The sequence below is a fragment of the Corvus brachyrhynchos genome, unplaced genomic scaffold (assembly GCF_000691975.1).
Source record: "Corvus brachyrhynchos isolate BGI_N302 unplaced genomic scaffold, ASM69197v1 scaffold220, whole genome shotgun sequence".
Lineage (NCBI taxonomy): Eukaryota > Metazoa > Chordata > Aves > Passeriformes > Corvidae > Corvus > Corvus brachyrhynchos.
The window spans coordinates 6,700,248-6,716,732 of record NW_008236209.1 but is presented as its reverse complement, the minus strand read 5'-3'; the positions used below and the strand labels follow the sequence as shown (position 1 = coordinate 6,716,732).

The following is a 16,485-nucleotide window of genomic DNA, read 5'->3' as shown; positions in this document are numbered from 1 at the left end:
GGGACCGCTCCGCTCCGCCCCAGCGCCGGCCGCGCAGGGCCCCCCTCAGCTCCGGGCCCTGCCCTGAGCAAGCGCCGCTCTGTGCTGGGGGAGCCCGGCCCGGTCCGGTCCCGAGAGCCGGCTCTGCGAGGTCGGGGGCCGCTCATTCTCCCCTGCAACCTCCGGAGACTGCGCCGCTCTCGTCGGTGTTCCGGTGACTTCGGGAGCGCAGCGTCTCTCCCTCTGTGTGTCTCTCCCCTTCCTTGCCCAGTCACGCTAAATTTGACTTTGTATCTACTAAAAAGTTGCAAATCCTTAGGTAAAATCTTAATATAACACATACCTCTGATACACTTCAGAACAGCTTTTTAATGACACTTGTCTTTGGGGCCTGCCGAATTCCAGGCTGGGGCTATCCCGACGGGACACTACTGGAGCAGCCGTGTCCCAGCCCGAGCACAAGACCCGTGCACAGCCTGCCCATTGTGCTGGGTATTTACCTGCTCAGAGAAGTGACCGTGCCTCGCGTTACCCTGTCTGCTCCAGGTTTAAGATTCAACATTCACCGTTCACATTTGCTCAGCCTTTGACAGGAAGCCACGAGAAGGGCTGTGTCCCTGCCAGTCCTTCTGATCAGCCCTACAGGCAGATGGATGGCCTGACTCCTTGCCTGTGGGCATTTCAGCAGATAATCAGTGCTCTGACACTTAACACCTCACTCAGGCCATGTGCTCTGATGGGCAATTTCTTGTCTTTCTTAGTGCCAAGTCTAAGTTCACTGTCTGGGTAAGGCTGGGGTGCAGCTTAAAATAGACTTTATGTGCCTTGTTGGATTTGTGCAATGTGCCATAAGTTGCTTTGGAAAGAGACATTTGTGTATACATTTGAACTTTTCAGTCTGAGCGTTTTTAAAGCTCATTCACATCCTGGGATAAGATTAGGCCATCAGGGTCAATAAAACCTTCCTTCCTTGTATTTCCATGCTCTTGCCTGAAGGGATCTCTGATTCATACCTGACTGAGTAAAGGATGTGAAACAACTCAGCTGCTTTGGGAAGGGGGAGAAATCCCCAATTGCTACATGCTGGCCTTTCGGCCTGCATCGATGCTCTAGGCTGTGTCACATGAGGCACTGCAGAGGGAAGAGGTGTGCTGATGGAATTTCACTGGACTGCAAAACACCGTGGAATGTCTCAACAGCTCCAATACAAGAAGGAAGATGTGATGGAAATAGATAACAGGTGTTGGAGAGATTCTGGTTTCTTTGGTGTGTCTGTCCCAGTTCAGCTATAGTGTGAAGGCATATGACTTAATGAATAATGTCTTAAGAATCCAAAAGAAAAGAAAAGGCTGCCCAAGTTATGAGGGCTATGGTCTTCTTTCAAAGTACAGTTTTCCTCCTGGGAAGGGTGAGAAGCCTTGCAGCAGCCAAGGCAATGCTTATGAAAACCAGGCTCCCATTTTTGCAAACTTGCTGGCAGTTGTACCAACCCACACAATTCTGTTTTGGCTTTTCTTGTGCCACTCTGAAAAGGTCTGATGAAGCAGGTGATCCTGCTGTGACAGATGTTTTGTCACAATGTCTGTGAACATCTTCTGTGTCCCAAACAGGGAGGTTTGATGTAATGGTTACAGGGTGGCCTAGCAGCATGATACCTCATATACTGAGAGACAAAGGTGTGTTGTACAGAAAACCCCTTTTGTTCTGTTACAATGGTCTTGGGGAAGCACTTCATTGCCACAGAGAAGGGTGGCTGATGTAAACCCAACTGTCACTGTTGAGCAACACAGCAGGCGAGCTGCGAGCTGGAGCCCCGCGGTCATGTACTTCCCTTTGACAGTGACTCTGCAAGCAGAGGCAGCGGTGTCGAAATGCCCTCTGTGTTCTAGAAAGGGGGTGAGCGATAACTGCACATCTGCCTCCTCCCGGAAGCCCAAAGTGAAGGGTCTGAGAGTGGTCAATGCTCAAGGGACAGCTCTGTGACACTGCAGCAGTTGTCTCTGGAGTGCAGGACTGATAAACACATCTACTTGGTGTTTAGGTGTTCCTGGTATGTAGGTCCCATGCTGTTTCTGCAGTCATTTCTGAGGCTTAACCGAAGAGCAGAACATCTGCCCAGGATCAGACTAGGGACTGGCTGACCCAGCACCCTATCACTTGGGGTTCACCAGCAGCAGATGCTAAAGGAAGAATGGAAGAACTGGGCAACTGGTATCTCTCTAGTTGCAGTCCCGGTTTCCAGTTATCTGTAACTTAGGAGCCTTTAGAAGTGGTATCTCCAAACATGAAAGGCCTGATGTGGTTTTCTTTCCCGACTGCCAATTGCTTTTGCCAGCACTGGCCCCTTGAGCAATGGGCGGGCAGTGTGAGAGCACCACGGCAAAGCTGCTTTTCCTGCTGTATTCCCATGTGGGAGAGAGCCTGGCACAGCATAGAGACTGTAGTCGCAGAGCAGGAGTGTGCGAGTTCCCCTCCGGCTTTTGCCTGCTATGCCTTGTAACGATCAGCAGGGCTTTGTACCCAGGATAGTAATTTGGTAGGATCTCCAGAAAGTAGCAGCAGAGAAACTAGGTTAATATGTTGTTTCTGAAAGTAATATGCAGAGAAGAGAAATTTCAGTTACTGCATGTTCAGTAAAAGACAGCGATGAGTGTCAGAAGGACTATTGCTCTCTGCCTTCATTGTCTATGGAAAAGAATTGGCACAATCCTCTCTCTGACAATTTAAATGCTTGTTAAATATTTTTATGAAAATAAAAAATGAATCCAGGATTGTCTTTTTAGAGTTCCAGGGTTGGATTCTGTTCTCAGGGATAATGGGTATGAAGTAACCGTACTGATACCAGCAGTGAATAAAGCAGCTCCATAGCTCCTGATTTTTTAAGAAATAAAGTCTATCAATCTTTCACATCTAGAGTAAGACTTTACTCCATGTAATAAAATTACTGCAAGAAAAAAGATAGTCCTTTGAGGGAGGAAATATGGGAAAATATAGCTTTATTTTTTAATGATGTGCTGGAATTAAGGAGATAGGTGGCTGCAATACAACTTTATTTTGAAGCAAAATCTCTGGACAAGCACCTATGAGCAGAGAACTGGTCTCAACTGAACAGGTATGTTCATGGTATGACTTGGGGGAAAAAAGGAAGTCTGGTTTTCCTCCACTCATATAAAAATCCAGGTGTACTCATTCAAATTAAATAAGAATAAATCGAAGCTACCTGGACTTGCTTGACCTCTGGCTGGTGCTATTTTGCTGCTTCTTTACAACTAAGTATCAACACTACTACTGTTCCCTGTATGCTATTCTTAATAGTGTATGAGGTACAGGATGTCTTTTGGGTCACTCAGTAGCTGTGGCAGTTAGTGGGGTTTTCTTATCTCTCACTGTCCATCAGAAAAACAGCTTTGAACCTCCTGGTTGGTGTCTGCCTTTTTTCCCCCCCCCCCCCCTCTGTCTCTCTATTTTTTTTTCCTTAACCAGAGGTCTAAAATAAATGTGCCAAACACATAATCAGCCATGAACAGAAATATCCTCTGTTTGCTGGAGCCCAGCCTCTGACTCTTGTTGCTGTGCACCTGCCTGAAAAGAGGGCAGGAAGGGAGGATGGCACTGACAGCAAGACTTGGAGGTCCATGTGGAATGTTGATTTGTTTTTCTTTTTCTGAACAAGGTGAAGAATGGAAATGGGAACAAGATGTTCACATGATTCAAAGCTCAGATTGGCCAGTGAGGCAGGGTTCAGCTCAGTGAGTTTTGCTGACAAGACCTGGCAGTCGAGAAGTCTTGTGCCTAGACGCGGGCTGGTGGTAAGGATAAAACATCTCTAACTTTGCTGGCTGAAGAGATCCCTGCCCAGTTCCCACCTGTGAGGCTTAAAGACCAAGGTGTTGGGAGGATCTCCCAAATGAGTTCCTCCATTATGTACAGCTCAGCTTGGCCTTTGAGGAATAGTTGTGACATTTTCCTGCACCGTTGCAGGTTGTTTTAGTGCCTAGAGCTAAGCTGTCATAATCAGCCATCTTCTGGAGAGAAGGAACTGTGAACACACTCACCCCATCTTGCTCCCTGGAGAATCCAGCACCATAAATGCTTCCAGAGGCACAGGAAAGTGCTGCAGTGGCAGCTCAAGGCTGCTCATCATCTCCCCTTTCCTCCTCTCCTCGCTCACATGGTCATTGTGGTTGCTCACATAAATACCCTTCTTTTCACTGTTTCGCCCGTGTGCATTCATGCTGGGCTTACACTGGGCCCCACAGCTTCTCCCAAGCAGCACCTGTAATGCTGAGAAGTGTCAAAGCTCACCCATATCTCGACAAACTGAAAAGGGGGGTGTTATAGCTGACTGGTGGAAGGGTCATTGCGGGCTTTGTTAGAGCTGACTGCTGGAGGGGTCACTGTTGGCTTTGTTAGAGCCTGGGTCATTAACACCTCACTGCAGGGCAAGGCAGGTGAAGGTCAGGAGAAAGTCTGGCAGCAACTGGCTCTCTGAGATTTAGTCTGAAAGCTCTCCAAGAACTAAGGATGAAGGAAAACAATTTGAACAGTTAGCCAGAGCAGGAGTAAATAATAGTATTCTTCACCTGCGAGGAGAACCTTTGGAAGAGGGGTTTGGTATTTTTGAATTTGATGTATGAATAATTTCTCTTTCCATCCCTTCATATGGTGGCTTCAAAACTGATGGACTTAATTCTAGATGCTGCTGGATGGCAGAACTGGACTGACTGAGCAAACTGAAATGGAAGACAGTCACTGATGACTGGAATTGGGCCTGACTTGGTAACACACAGCTTTAATTCCTTCATCAAATGGCTGTATTGGCTTTGAAGATATTTGTGCAAGGAGCCATCCCAGTCTAAAATCTCCTGGCATGCTCTGAAGGCATGCTGACCAAGGGCCAGATTCTGCAATCACCTGGCATTGGCTAAGTCAGTTTGGATTATAGAAACATAGAAAGTTAAGGGTTGGAAGGAACCTTAAAGATCATCTAGTCCCAACTCCCCCTGCCAGGAGCATGGACACACCTTCCACTAGACCAGGTTGCTCAAGGCGTTATACAACCTGGCCTTGACCTCTGACAGGGTTGGAGCTTTCACAACCTCCCCGGGCAATCTGTTCCAGTATCTCACCACCCTCACAGTAAATAATTTCTTCCTAGTATCCAGCCTAAATTTCCTCTCTTTCAATTTGCACCCATTACTCCTTGTTCTGTCACTGCAGTTGCAGTTCACTGATGAAGAGTCCCTCTCCAGCTTCCCTGTAGGCCCTTCAGATACTGAAAGGTTGCTATAGGGTCTCCATGCACCCTTCTCCAGGCTGAACAGCCTCCTTTCCCTGTCTTCGTAGGGTAGGTGCTCCAGTCCTCTTATCAACTTTGTGGATCTGCTCTGGACTTGCTTCAAGAGTTCCATGTCTTTTTTTATTTCATGTCTGCGTGGATTGATCTGCACACAGCAGCATTGGTATTAAATGAGTCCCAGTTTTTCTGTGTCCAGCACAAACCTGCTAATCCTCCATGTCCTACTTTATGGCAGGTAAAAAGTACAAGAATTTGAGACTACAGTTTGAGAGAATTTGCTGCACACTAATCAAATGGATGCAGTTTTTTACAAGTGGTTTTCCAGGAAAAGTTGGGGAGCAGTATGCAGAAGCCTCTGAGACATTATTTGATGGCAGTCTGTGACCCCCACAGCTTCTCTACCTCCCTTCTTCCTCTTCCCAGAGCAAGTTACAGAGCTGCATGCAGTGCAAGTGCACTGAAAACATTCACTTCATTGGGAAATGCTGAGTGCGATTTCAAGGCTGTTGCGCAGAGTAGGGCAGTGTGGTGATATCTGCAAAATATAGAGGAAATCAGCTTCTCTGAGAGCCTTTCACCCTGGACATTACTATGGGCCCACAGGACTGGACTGGGGTCGGGTGCAGGCAAAGCGGAGTGTCCTGGCTGGGGGAGGATGCTTGATCTCCCACTGCCCCAGCTCATGAGTCTCAGGTTTCTGATTGCCTGTTGGCTAGAAAGCCTTCATGGACTGCAGCTCATGCTGGCTTGCATAAAAAACTACATAGACTACATAAACAGACATACTTCTTTCCCCCAGTTAAAACTAAAGTAAAACCAGAACAAAACCACCCAGACCTGTCCATTCCTCTTTTACTGTATATTTTAAAATGCAGGCAAATGAAAGAGGAACTGGACAGTAACTGTATTCCTAATTATCTAACTCTTCCTTGGGCATAGGGGATGGGTTTGACTGTTAGCAGGATGGCTGGTCTTACTATGTCTGCACACAGCCTCAGGAGTACCTTGTGGGTGTTTCCAGGGGCTCAGTTACTTGAAGGCATAAGAAAGTGCTTTCCAGATTAGGGGTTTGATCAGAGCTGCAGAAACATAAAGTCTGTGTTTGTAGTCCTGGCATGCTGATAACATAACTGAAAGCTGCTGGATTAGGTCAGGCCTCAGCCACCAGCACTGGAGGGTGTCTGTGGGATTTGGTTGCAGAGCCAGACAGCAGCAGGGAGGCCAAACTGGAAAGGAAGGGCTAGCTGATGGTCAGGGCTAGCTGATGGCAAACATGCTTGGGATAGTGCAGACACAGAGCAAAATATTTTTAATAAATTCTGGCCTTACAAAATATACAGTGTACCATACTGGCCTAGAGAGATGAGGAATGTCTCTAAAATTCCTGAGTTTGCTTGACTTTGTTTTGCTCTTGCATAGCCATCTGTGCTGCTGGGCAAATGCAGCTTGCTGGTCTCTGTTCCCACAGCTGTGCTGGCCGGTTTGGGTCCCGGGCAGGCTGGATGAAAAGAGCACTGATGCTGGGTGCTGCATACTGAGGGCTGTACTGGGGGGGGGGGGGACAGGAGAAGAGAAACTTGTGGGACTTGCTTTGGTTACAACTCTAAACTAACACTGGTGTTTACTTCTCTGTGCAGGCACTGTGGATGCTCCAGAGACAAGGGATGGGGACCTCAGCAAACACCAGAGGGTGTGTGGAGGGACCGGCAGGAGCACAGAAGCAGGGCCAGCTCCTTCGTCTGGTGCTGCAACTGGGAAAGCAAAACCTGTCTACTCACGTGAGTGTGAGGGAACAGAGGAACTGAGGCATGGCCGTGAATTCAAAAGCGAGGTGAGCCTTGCCGGGGGAGCTTTTGGAGCAAAACCTCCTGCAATGGCTGAAGCATCAGCCCACCCCTGAGAACAGAACCCTGCTTCCCTGCACCTCACTCAGATTCCTCTCAGGGTAAGAGATCCACCCGTCTGTGCACAGTACAAGCATGAGCCTGTGTCTTGAAGCAGAGCCCTTCTGGCTGTTTGAGCCTTCACAGCCCTCTGCATGGCTCCTCAGCAGCCAGGGCAGCAGAGCCTGACCACTGTGAGATGGATGGCCTGAGGCGGCTGGACTTGGGACTGTCGGTGTGGCTGCTCACAGCTTCCCAGGTGCCCTTCCGTGTGCTGCCTGCGGCTGGATCGGCCGCAGGCCCCGCGTGCCCGGCCCGCTGAGGCGTCGTGGCTGCGCTGGGCAGAGGCCGAGGTACTCGCCCTCACCCCGCTCGTGAGCCTCGTGCCCCGCGGCAGGATGGGGAGAGCTGCTTTCACAACCTGGATGTGTTGTCACTCACATCCAGACATTTCCTGTTATCTAACCTCAGCCTTATCTTCCCCATTCGCAGCTTCCTCTTGAAGGAGGAGCAGCCCCTTCAAAACCGAGCTGTGTGCCCGGGCTGTTCCCCCACCGCGCTCCTGCACGACCCCCGCTGCGGCCCCGCGCTGCCGGCCGTGCCTGCCGCGGGCCAGGATGGCCCAGCTATGGTAGGTGCCAGGTCCCCGTCCTGCCCGCGGAAGGGGTGGCTGGGGACAGGGGAGGATCTGTCCTTCGGGGTTCATCTACTGTTTCTCCCTTCGGAGGTCCCAAAGGACCACGAGTGTTGGGACACCAAAACCCGCGGGGTGTTCATGTTCCTGGCAATGAAGAAAGCGGTCCTCCCACGCTGTGATACACCTCGAGCTTCGGGGGGTCTTCATCTTGCTCGGGTTTGGGCTGCCTCCCTTTGGTGATGGGGCTGTGTCTGCCTAAGCCGGAGGGGCTTTTTGGTGCCTCCTTTCAGGGATGAGGTAGCATTTGGCCGCATGTGCTTGGGGAGGGCAGGCTCAGGGATGGAATTCCACTGGTCCCAGCCAGGGAGCACTGTGCTCTGGACCACGGCTCCTTGATGAGGATGAATTATGATTAGCAGTGATATGTAGCCCTACTCGGCACCAGGGTGCATGTGTGTGTGCCCCTTCAGCTCTCACACACACACATGCTGCCTCTGAGCTGCTGGCAGTGGGAGATTTTGATCTAAATTAGTCATAGATGGGGCAGTGAACAACGAACAAGGGAGGGTGTGAGATGGAGGAGGGTGTAACCAGGGAGAGACCCTATCCCAGCTATGTGAAGTGTGCTCTTCATTTCTCACTGTCCCGATGGTTTCTGTACAGCAGATGAAAGTTTACCGCACACCCCTCTTCTCCTCTTTGGGCATCTGGAGAATGAGCAGCCATGGGGACAGAGTCCAGTGTGCAGGGATGGGGCCTGTGGGGCTCAGGTGACTGCAGGGGCTGTGGGAGCATGTGAGGCTGGTGACCTCCAGGTAATGGGGTGCTTATCAGGCCCTTCCTGGGGGCTTTGGAGTGAGCCAGCATTTGTCTGGCAAAGCTCCCTGCAGTGTCCACTGCAGGGCTGGGGGCATAGGAGGGTCCTATACAGAGCAGAACAGCACCCAGTGGAAGCCTGCAATGAGCAAAGCCTTGTTTTACTCTGTTATGATGAAGGCTTCCAGCTCCTAGGAGAAGCACAACCCAAAGTTTCAGCTGGCCAGGGGTTCAGTGGACCCTGTTGCCACAGATCTGTGGGGACTCACTTTCAATTCAGGCTGTGATTTGTGTTTCACCAAGTGGAAAAGAGAGATGACCTTGATTCCAGTTAAAATCCTGGATAATAAATGCATGTCTTGAAATGGCTGCAGCCTGCATCCTAGCACTCTGCTACTCAGCATGTGAAAACCACACAGCCACACTTTGATGCATGCTGTTATTAGGTTTAGAGTCAAATTTATCCAATAATTTTACTTTTCATTTATTTTCATTATCAGTTGCAGAACAGTCTGACAGCCCTGTAAAAATACCTGAGGGATGATGTGCAGCCCGGAGGGGACTTTTTGTGACTTTGGTAAGGGACTGACTCAAGAATGCAGGAAGAAAAATTCTTGTTTTGCCTTCAGAGTATTCAGTAGATTGCTCAGTTTTATAACACTGAGCTTTTACTTGGAAATACCCACTTTAGCTTGAAACCAGAAACTCTGACAATGACAAATCCATTCACATCAGATATGATCTCTATGGGTAGAGTTGCAAGTTCCATTCCCATCTGCTGATAGAATTATCTCCATTGTGTCCCCTTATCTATCCCTCACAGCAACATTTTAAGGGTCTGTTTTTCCCCTCAGAAAGCCACAATGGCGGGGATTATTTTAAGCTGCAATTGCAGAAGCAGTGCTGCCTTGTTTTCTTCTTCCTCCTCCAAGGCCAGATCTGCCCCTGTTAGACATCAGCACTGAAGCTGAAGGCAATCTTGTCACTGACAACTGTGGAAGAGCCTGCTCAGTCTTTTTCTAGTAGCTTCCCCACATTTTGGTATGGGTTAGAGTCCTTTTGGGGATCACAGGTTCACATGTACTCCAATAGGCTGATCTTAAATCAGCTTATTAACACTGTTTTCTTATGTTCGTGACATGCACATGCTGCTTTTATCCATTGCCACATACTTCTATCCAGCATGGCTGAACTGCATTTGGAATGAGGAGCCAGAACACGGAACTGGTCACTATCTACATTGCACCCAAGGCGAAGGTAGAGACAGGCGAATGCCAGAATTGCAAACTCTAGGTAGTGACTCAGTCAAGCAACTGATTTTACCTTTACAGCTGTAGCTGTTATTTTGCTCTTAAGTCTTGCTCCACTCTCTTCTGGGTACAGAGAACATGTATTTGCCATTACTGTTTTTTATTTTGTGCTTTCACCTCTCCCTTTCCAGGTATGTTTCTGTGTGTGATATTAGATGGGATCCTATGATCATCTGTGTAAAATAGTCACAGAAGTTAGAGATACAAATGGTTGATGAACTGCCCTCTGAATGATGCTGATAATATACTTAATTTAATTCTACTTTAGTGTCTTTAATGGTCTACCTTCAAAAATATAATTTAAAACATTTTAGATTGATAGCATAAAATATATTATAAATATATTATAAATAATAAATATATTATAAATAGCATTACTACTTTCTGACAAACTGGTGATGCTGGTCATGTGAAATTAAAATCTGTGGACTGGTAAGGAAGCTAAAACGCCATGCTAAAAACTCAGCCATATCTGGACATGTCCAGAAAGAGTATGAATAACATAAATAGTGTTGTGCAGAATGGGTGTGTGAATTAAGAGCCAGTATGATTTTTCTGGGAGAGCTGTACAGTATCAGAATTTCAAATCTGTTTTTAAACTGAATTGCTAAATAGTCAGCATCTGAGAAGGACACAGAACAGAGTAATACTGTGCAACATCTTCTCTTGTGTATGTTTTGTTATTTAGTTTTCTTTAGGCGCATTTCTGCATTTCCTGCACACTCCTGTTAAAAGAACAAGGGAGTAACAGTATCTTTTGTCTTTGTGCAAGAAGTGTGTGTGTGGGAATATGATGTTCACCCTTAAAGGCTGGATTATGCCAGCATATGGAAAGCTCCACATATTGCAGCAAAGGCTTTTTCTGTCTGCTAGAAATGTAGCAGAAGGGGGTTAGTTTGTCAGCGGAAGAGAAAGTTTCACTTCACTTCTGAAGAAGTTCATTGTTTCTCTATGTGGAGCTTGGTTTTCTTTCAGCATCATAATCTTTATAGTATTCTGCCAAATGGAGGAGCCTGCAACAGAGTCAATGGTAATCCCCTATGTGCATGCCCAGGGGCAGAGTTATACTTCTTTTTCTGACTTTTGAATTAATATAATGGATATTTTCCTCAGCAGAAGGCAGTGTCTGCTGGTGTGGTTCTCTCTCACCCAAAAAAGCATGTAGGAGGGGGAAATATGGGAAGGGTTAATGATGCTTTTTGCTAACTGGAAAAAGCCTCTGCAGTTAACAACAGCTGCTGTGCTTCTTTTCCCTCTCTGTGTGCCCAGGTTGGCATCCAGCGAGGACACTGTGACCGCCGGGAGCTGCAGTGTGGCACTGCGTGTATTTGACAAGCTGAGTCCGACACTCAGTGTGCAGAGTGTCAGTTTGTCAAATACCCCAAGTGAGGCACTGCTGAGCAACGCCATGCCGAGGGTCCAGCCCTTTCCTCCTGCTCTGGCAGGAGTCTTCCTCTCCAGGCTCGGCACCTCTCCAGAAACCCACCGAGGTATTGAACAGCCCATACCATTGTTCCAGAACACCTGACTGATCCTGTGCTGCCAGGTTTCCCTTCCACCCCAGTTTTGGAAGTGTCTGTCAGGGTATCCCTCCCAACAGTAAATCTGAGCAAAAGTGGTGCTGGTGCAACTCCTCTGCACTGTGAAGACAGGGAATTTTGCCCTGGGTCCTTGTTCTTTGCTTCCAAATACAATGCTGTTCTCTTACACAGCATTAACTAGCCAGCTGTTAATTAAGCTCAGTTAACAAGTCCCAGCAACTATAATCACAACATCATGGGTAAAGTCAGCATTACCCATATTAAGAATCTTTCCTTTGCACATATAGGAATCTTTTTTATATGGAGTACAAGCTAATGAGGCTGCTGATTAACTTCCCTCTGGCCCATTAACCTGTGAAAAATGCATGTTTGCTCAATCTGTTTTCAATTAGGCCATGGAGTCCATTGCCCCTCCTGGGAGCCTTGCTGTTTGGAGAAGACTTCTTGTCTTTGGAAGGTTATTCCTAATCAGCACTTGCAACAAGGTTGCCTATTCTACTGTTTAATTAAAGGAATTCCCTCTAAATCATCCCACTTGAAGATGTAATGATTGCAAAGTGTTTTCAGTAACTGACTTGTAGCATTTCAGATATGTCAGGGTAGGGGAATGACAGGGGCAGCATCCAGCCCAGTTTGACAAATCAAACTCTCTGAAAGCATTTGACATGGAAAACTCAGAAATAAAAAAATCCAAAGACCCTACTGACTAGTTTTAGGACAGTACCACCAGCAAATTTTGCAATATTTGAGAATACTAATAAACTTCAATACTAAGCTTTTGGCCTTTTTGTTGCAACTATTTCTTAGTAAATATTTTGAAGAAGTTGGAGTTTGTACAAAGCCGGGACCCATGAATGTATATCATTGCCTAAGCAAATTGTGTTCTGCTTTTTTCTGTGAATAGCTTGTGCACTTCTGGACACACATGGTCCAGAAGTGGTCCAGAAATGGCCCTACTCCTTACGACTCACATTCCCATGGTCTCTCTCAAGCACCTCCTCATGACTCACAGACATCACCCTGACCTTTATGACTGAGGTTAGCTTCAAAAGAAAGCCAGGTCTATGATTTCAGGCTTTGCTTTGTCCACAGTGGATCCTCCATGAAGCATACAGCCATGTCAACCCCAAGCCCTGCTGTCACTCAAACCTCGAGGTTTCAACAGACCCAACCTCCTTTGCACCACAGCTGGTGAAGTGTTCGTTTATGCCCTTCATTCTTGTTTTCTCATGCATTTTCAATTTTTGCTTTTAGTAGTTTGCCCTCTGCTTTTTAGATAACTCTCCCTTTCAGCCCCCAGTTCCCTCCAGATGACTGGGGTGAAGGGGAAGAAAGTAAACCCCTTCCTGTCTTACAAGAACAAGCACCAAATTACAGTGGGACAAATTTCTCTGGGACTTCATCTCCCACCTCCCTGCTCCTTGAAGTATGGTACTAACCCAGCAGGCACAAAAGCCAACAAGTCCCCTCCATGGGACAGGCACTGCAAGGGGAACTGTGAGTCTCATGACATGGAACTGGCCACTTGACACAGAGTGTTTTTGGGAGGCAGTGTCCTTTCAGGGTAGGAGCTGAGCTTTTCCTTCCGTTCTGGAGCAGAGCTAGGGCTCAGCAGATGAGCATTGGCTGAGTGACCAGTGCAAGGAAAGGAGAAGTTTTCTGGTTTGATGGTGATGCAACACAGCAAAACCTTCTGTGTTTTCCAGAAGAAAAATGTTGTTGCCAACAGGTTTTACTACAAACATGGAAAACATGCCAAAAGTAAAATAAAGAAATAATCACATTCTTGCTGCACAGGGGAAAACACCTCAGCACTGGAGACAGGCTTCTTATGTTTCCACTGTTCAGCTACTTGTGACCAAAGTCCTTTTGCTGCCCTAACTAGAGGCACTGACAACACAGAGTTCATGGGGGCTGGTCTATCTGGAGCATCTGCTCCCCCTTTCTTAACTCCTGCTGCCTTCTTCCTCTGTAGCTTCTCCCAGGCTTCATGTCTCCTGAGGAAGGTGTCCAGACCTCCTCAGAGCAGATCAGTGCTGGGAGGAATCACAAGATTGAAAAATCATGGTGTTACATAGTCAATGAGTGAACCTGGAGCTCAGAGCTTGTAACAGCAGGAAAACTTGCACAAAACACCAAGCTAATTGAAAATTAATGAGGATGACATTTGGGGGGGAAAGGGGAGTGCCATGTCATGTGTTTTGGGCCTAGATCTGCTGAGGTAAGGATGGGGAAGCTGAGAAATTTTCAGTTCCCTTCCCACACAGTATTGAACTTGCACCATATGCTACTGCCCTGCCTGAGTGTGGCTGCAGCTCCCCATTCCCCTCAACTCCTTTGTTCCGCACCACGCTGGAACTGCTGATGCCAGCAGCTTCTGCAGCATGGGGTCTTCAGGGCTGGCTGCCATGGGTCCCACAGGGACAGACTGGACCCTGGCTGCCTCCCTGGAGCACAGCCTGACACCCAGCACAGCCTTGCCTGCATGGCTGTCACTGTGTTTGCGAAGCCCTCACAATATAGGCAGGAGATTTTTTTCTCTGATCTTGCCCACCTCATGTACTGCAGAAGAAGCATCATTGAAATTCAGAGCAGTAAAAGTGTGGCTCTACACAGTGCTCAGGCCACAAATAGCAATGTGACCCTGCTGTTGGGCTGCTGACCTGAGAAGCGATGACCCACGGCAGCAGAGACAAGCCTTGTGGGTGAAGTCAGGGCCAAGCAGGGAGGGTGTGTGTGACTTGAGCTCAGCTGCTTCCCCATGCTTTCCTTGCTGCACCCACTGATTTAATAAAAGCCAGTAACTCTTCTTACAAATTTGGTTTGCTAAAGCCAGGAGGCATTCCTCCTCCCTGCCAAGCCTGCAGGACAAAGGGATGCTGGCTGGAAGGACAGATAGGGAGGACAGAGCTGACTGCAGCACTCCAGTACAGACAAGATACAAATGATTAACAATGACGAGGCAAATCAGGCTGCTGAGCGACAGCATACTGTAGGGAATGCACTGCAGCTGAAGGCAGGAACAGCATCCATGTTGCACGATTGGTCAGCATTAGTAATCATACAGACTGACTTACATCCCACAGAGTAAATTGGTGTCAGCCTGTTGTATTCAGAGAAGTTACTTAATCATTATCCAAATGCCTCAGATTTCTCTCTATTTTATTATGCCTCTGGCCCCCATAATGTAAAAATTAAATGCCAGCATTTCCTTCAACATCAGTTCTGGTTTTCCAGGAGAAAACCAGTGTGTGACCGTTCAGAGACTCATCCCCTCTCTCTCCTGAGCACTGAGCTGCAGTCTGATAGCAAAAACAACATCCCTGGGACATTAACCTCCCCTCTGTGGTCCCTTTACCATGCTGTAACAAAAAAAGAAAGACTCAAGGACAGGCAGGATGTACAACCAGTATTTTCTGAGCTGCATAAGCCAGAGGATCTCCATTTCCAGCACAGTCCTGGTTCCTTGCAGCCTGGGATGTCTTAACAGGAACACACACTGGCGAGTACTGCTTGCCAGTGTTACTGAGTGCCAGCATTGCACCCAGTATGTCAATCCTGGATTTTTTCACAGGCTAAAGAATGTCATGTTCCCACTCCTTCAGATCCTCTCTTCCTGACCTTGGTCCTTCAGGTTGCTCAGAAACGACTTGCTCATTAGAAGTGTGTAGACAAACAGTTGGCTGGGGGTTTCTGGTCCCACAGGCAGGGCCTGGTCTGCCAAAGACCAAAAGTTTATGCAGCTCTTCTAGGTTAAAGCAAGCAGTGAGAGCAGAGCAGAGGGACAACAGGAGGAAGAGTTTCCTTCTGTTAAGTTCACTCTTCAGTACCTGCAGCCCTGCATAGCTGCTCATGCGGAAAAGCCAGTACTCAACTAAATTCCTTCTCTTTCATATTGTGATTCCATTGCAGTTACAAGGTTCTCATACTCAGGACCTTTCCTGTCTTTCATGGTGGTCTTTTCAGTGTTAGAGCACGTTTCTTCGTGTAGACACTTAACAGGGACTTCCACCTCCGTGTGCAGCAGGGCGACCTCTGCAGTGCTGCGGCTGGGACAAGAGAGACATGAGTGAGAGGGACAACCAAAGCAGATGGCACTTCATTTACATCCTAGTCAGAGACAAGATCTACCACATAATCTGTGAAGCAGCAAAATTCATGTTATTCTAGTGAGGGCCTGGGGGGCTCTGAAAGACACTAGAAAGTGATGTTAAAGTAATTACACACACAAAAAGAAGCACTGAACAGTTAATACTGGTACTATAAACTCTCATGGCATTATCATGTTATACTCTAAAGTTACCAGAAGACAGTCTAGCCTTTGGAAAGTAAATACTGGGAATAACTGGGAAAAATGGCTACAGATGGCTATGGTGTGTCTCTGAGTTGAAAAGCAGTATGAAGGTGTTGAAGATTGAGATGAGGACAAGGCAGAAGATGTGTTTGTATAATCATATGTGAACAGGAACTGTGCAAAGTAATACTTGGGCAAGCACTAAGACATGTTTCTTATAGAGAAAGGCATCTGTAGAGGGAACTTAAAGGAAGAGCTGAGAATTTCTGTCCTTGGCTTTGTTAAATAATGGTGAGAATTTCCCACAGAGAAGAGCTTTCCCATGGCATGTGCCAGGCACAGCAAAGGACCCGGAGTATCTGTTTTTCTACCATATTAAAGAACAGTCTGGCTATCTCTTGTGACCATGTGTTAAGTCCTCATGTTGCTAACTAAACTGTCAAGGTGTTCCGATCCTTCCTCTGCAAGGCAAATAAACCTTTGCTTTTCACTGAGCAAGGAGGCTTTTGAGGAGCAGACATCAGTACAGTGTCCTCAGTGTTAATGTCCCAAGTAGAAAATTCCACTCACAAAGCAACTTCATAGAGAGGTTCTGAAAAGAAAAAAAAAAAAAAAGAATCTAAGATGTGCATCGACTTGTTTTATGAGTCACAGAACAAAACCCAGCTTCCGGGTGTTCCCACGTTTAGGGAATAACCCTCCCACCGGCCTCTCCCTGGAAGGAAT

The 16,485-nt window shown here is 47.3% G+C and overlaps 1 protein-coding gene and 1 long non-coding RNA gene across 3 annotated transcripts in view; one reads left to right on the top strand and one right to left on the bottom strand.

Moving 5' to 3' along the window:
• The first annotated feature begins 7,671 nt into the window (after positions 1–7,671).
• On the top strand, positions 7,672–12,247 carry LOC108448821. Of its 2 annotated transcripts, XR_001864843.1 has the most exons (3): positions 7,706–7,792; positions 9,115–9,191; positions 11,194–12,247. It is a non-coding gene; the product is annotated as an uncharacterized LOC108448821 (long non-coding RNA). The 2 variants fall into 2 exon arrangements; XR_001864844.1 differs by lacking the exon at positions 9,115–9,191 and having other exon boundaries at positions 7,672–7,792.
• Positions 12,248–14,610: 2,363 nt separating this feature from the next.
• VSIG4 (V-set and immunoglobulin domain containing 4) overlaps positions 14,611–16,485 on the bottom strand; it is a 7,076-nt gene continuing 5,201 nt past the window's right edge. Inside the window, exons 6-7 of the mRNA XM_017741876.1 lie at positions 16,330–16,351; positions 14,611–15,514 (exon numbers count right to left, since the gene is read on the bottom strand). Coding sequence (XP_017597365.1) covers positions 15,340–15,514; positions 16,330–16,351 — 197 coding nt within the window. The 3' untranslated portion in view covers positions 14,611–15,339. The remainder of the gene's footprint in view (positions 15,515–16,329; positions 16,352–16,485) is intronic.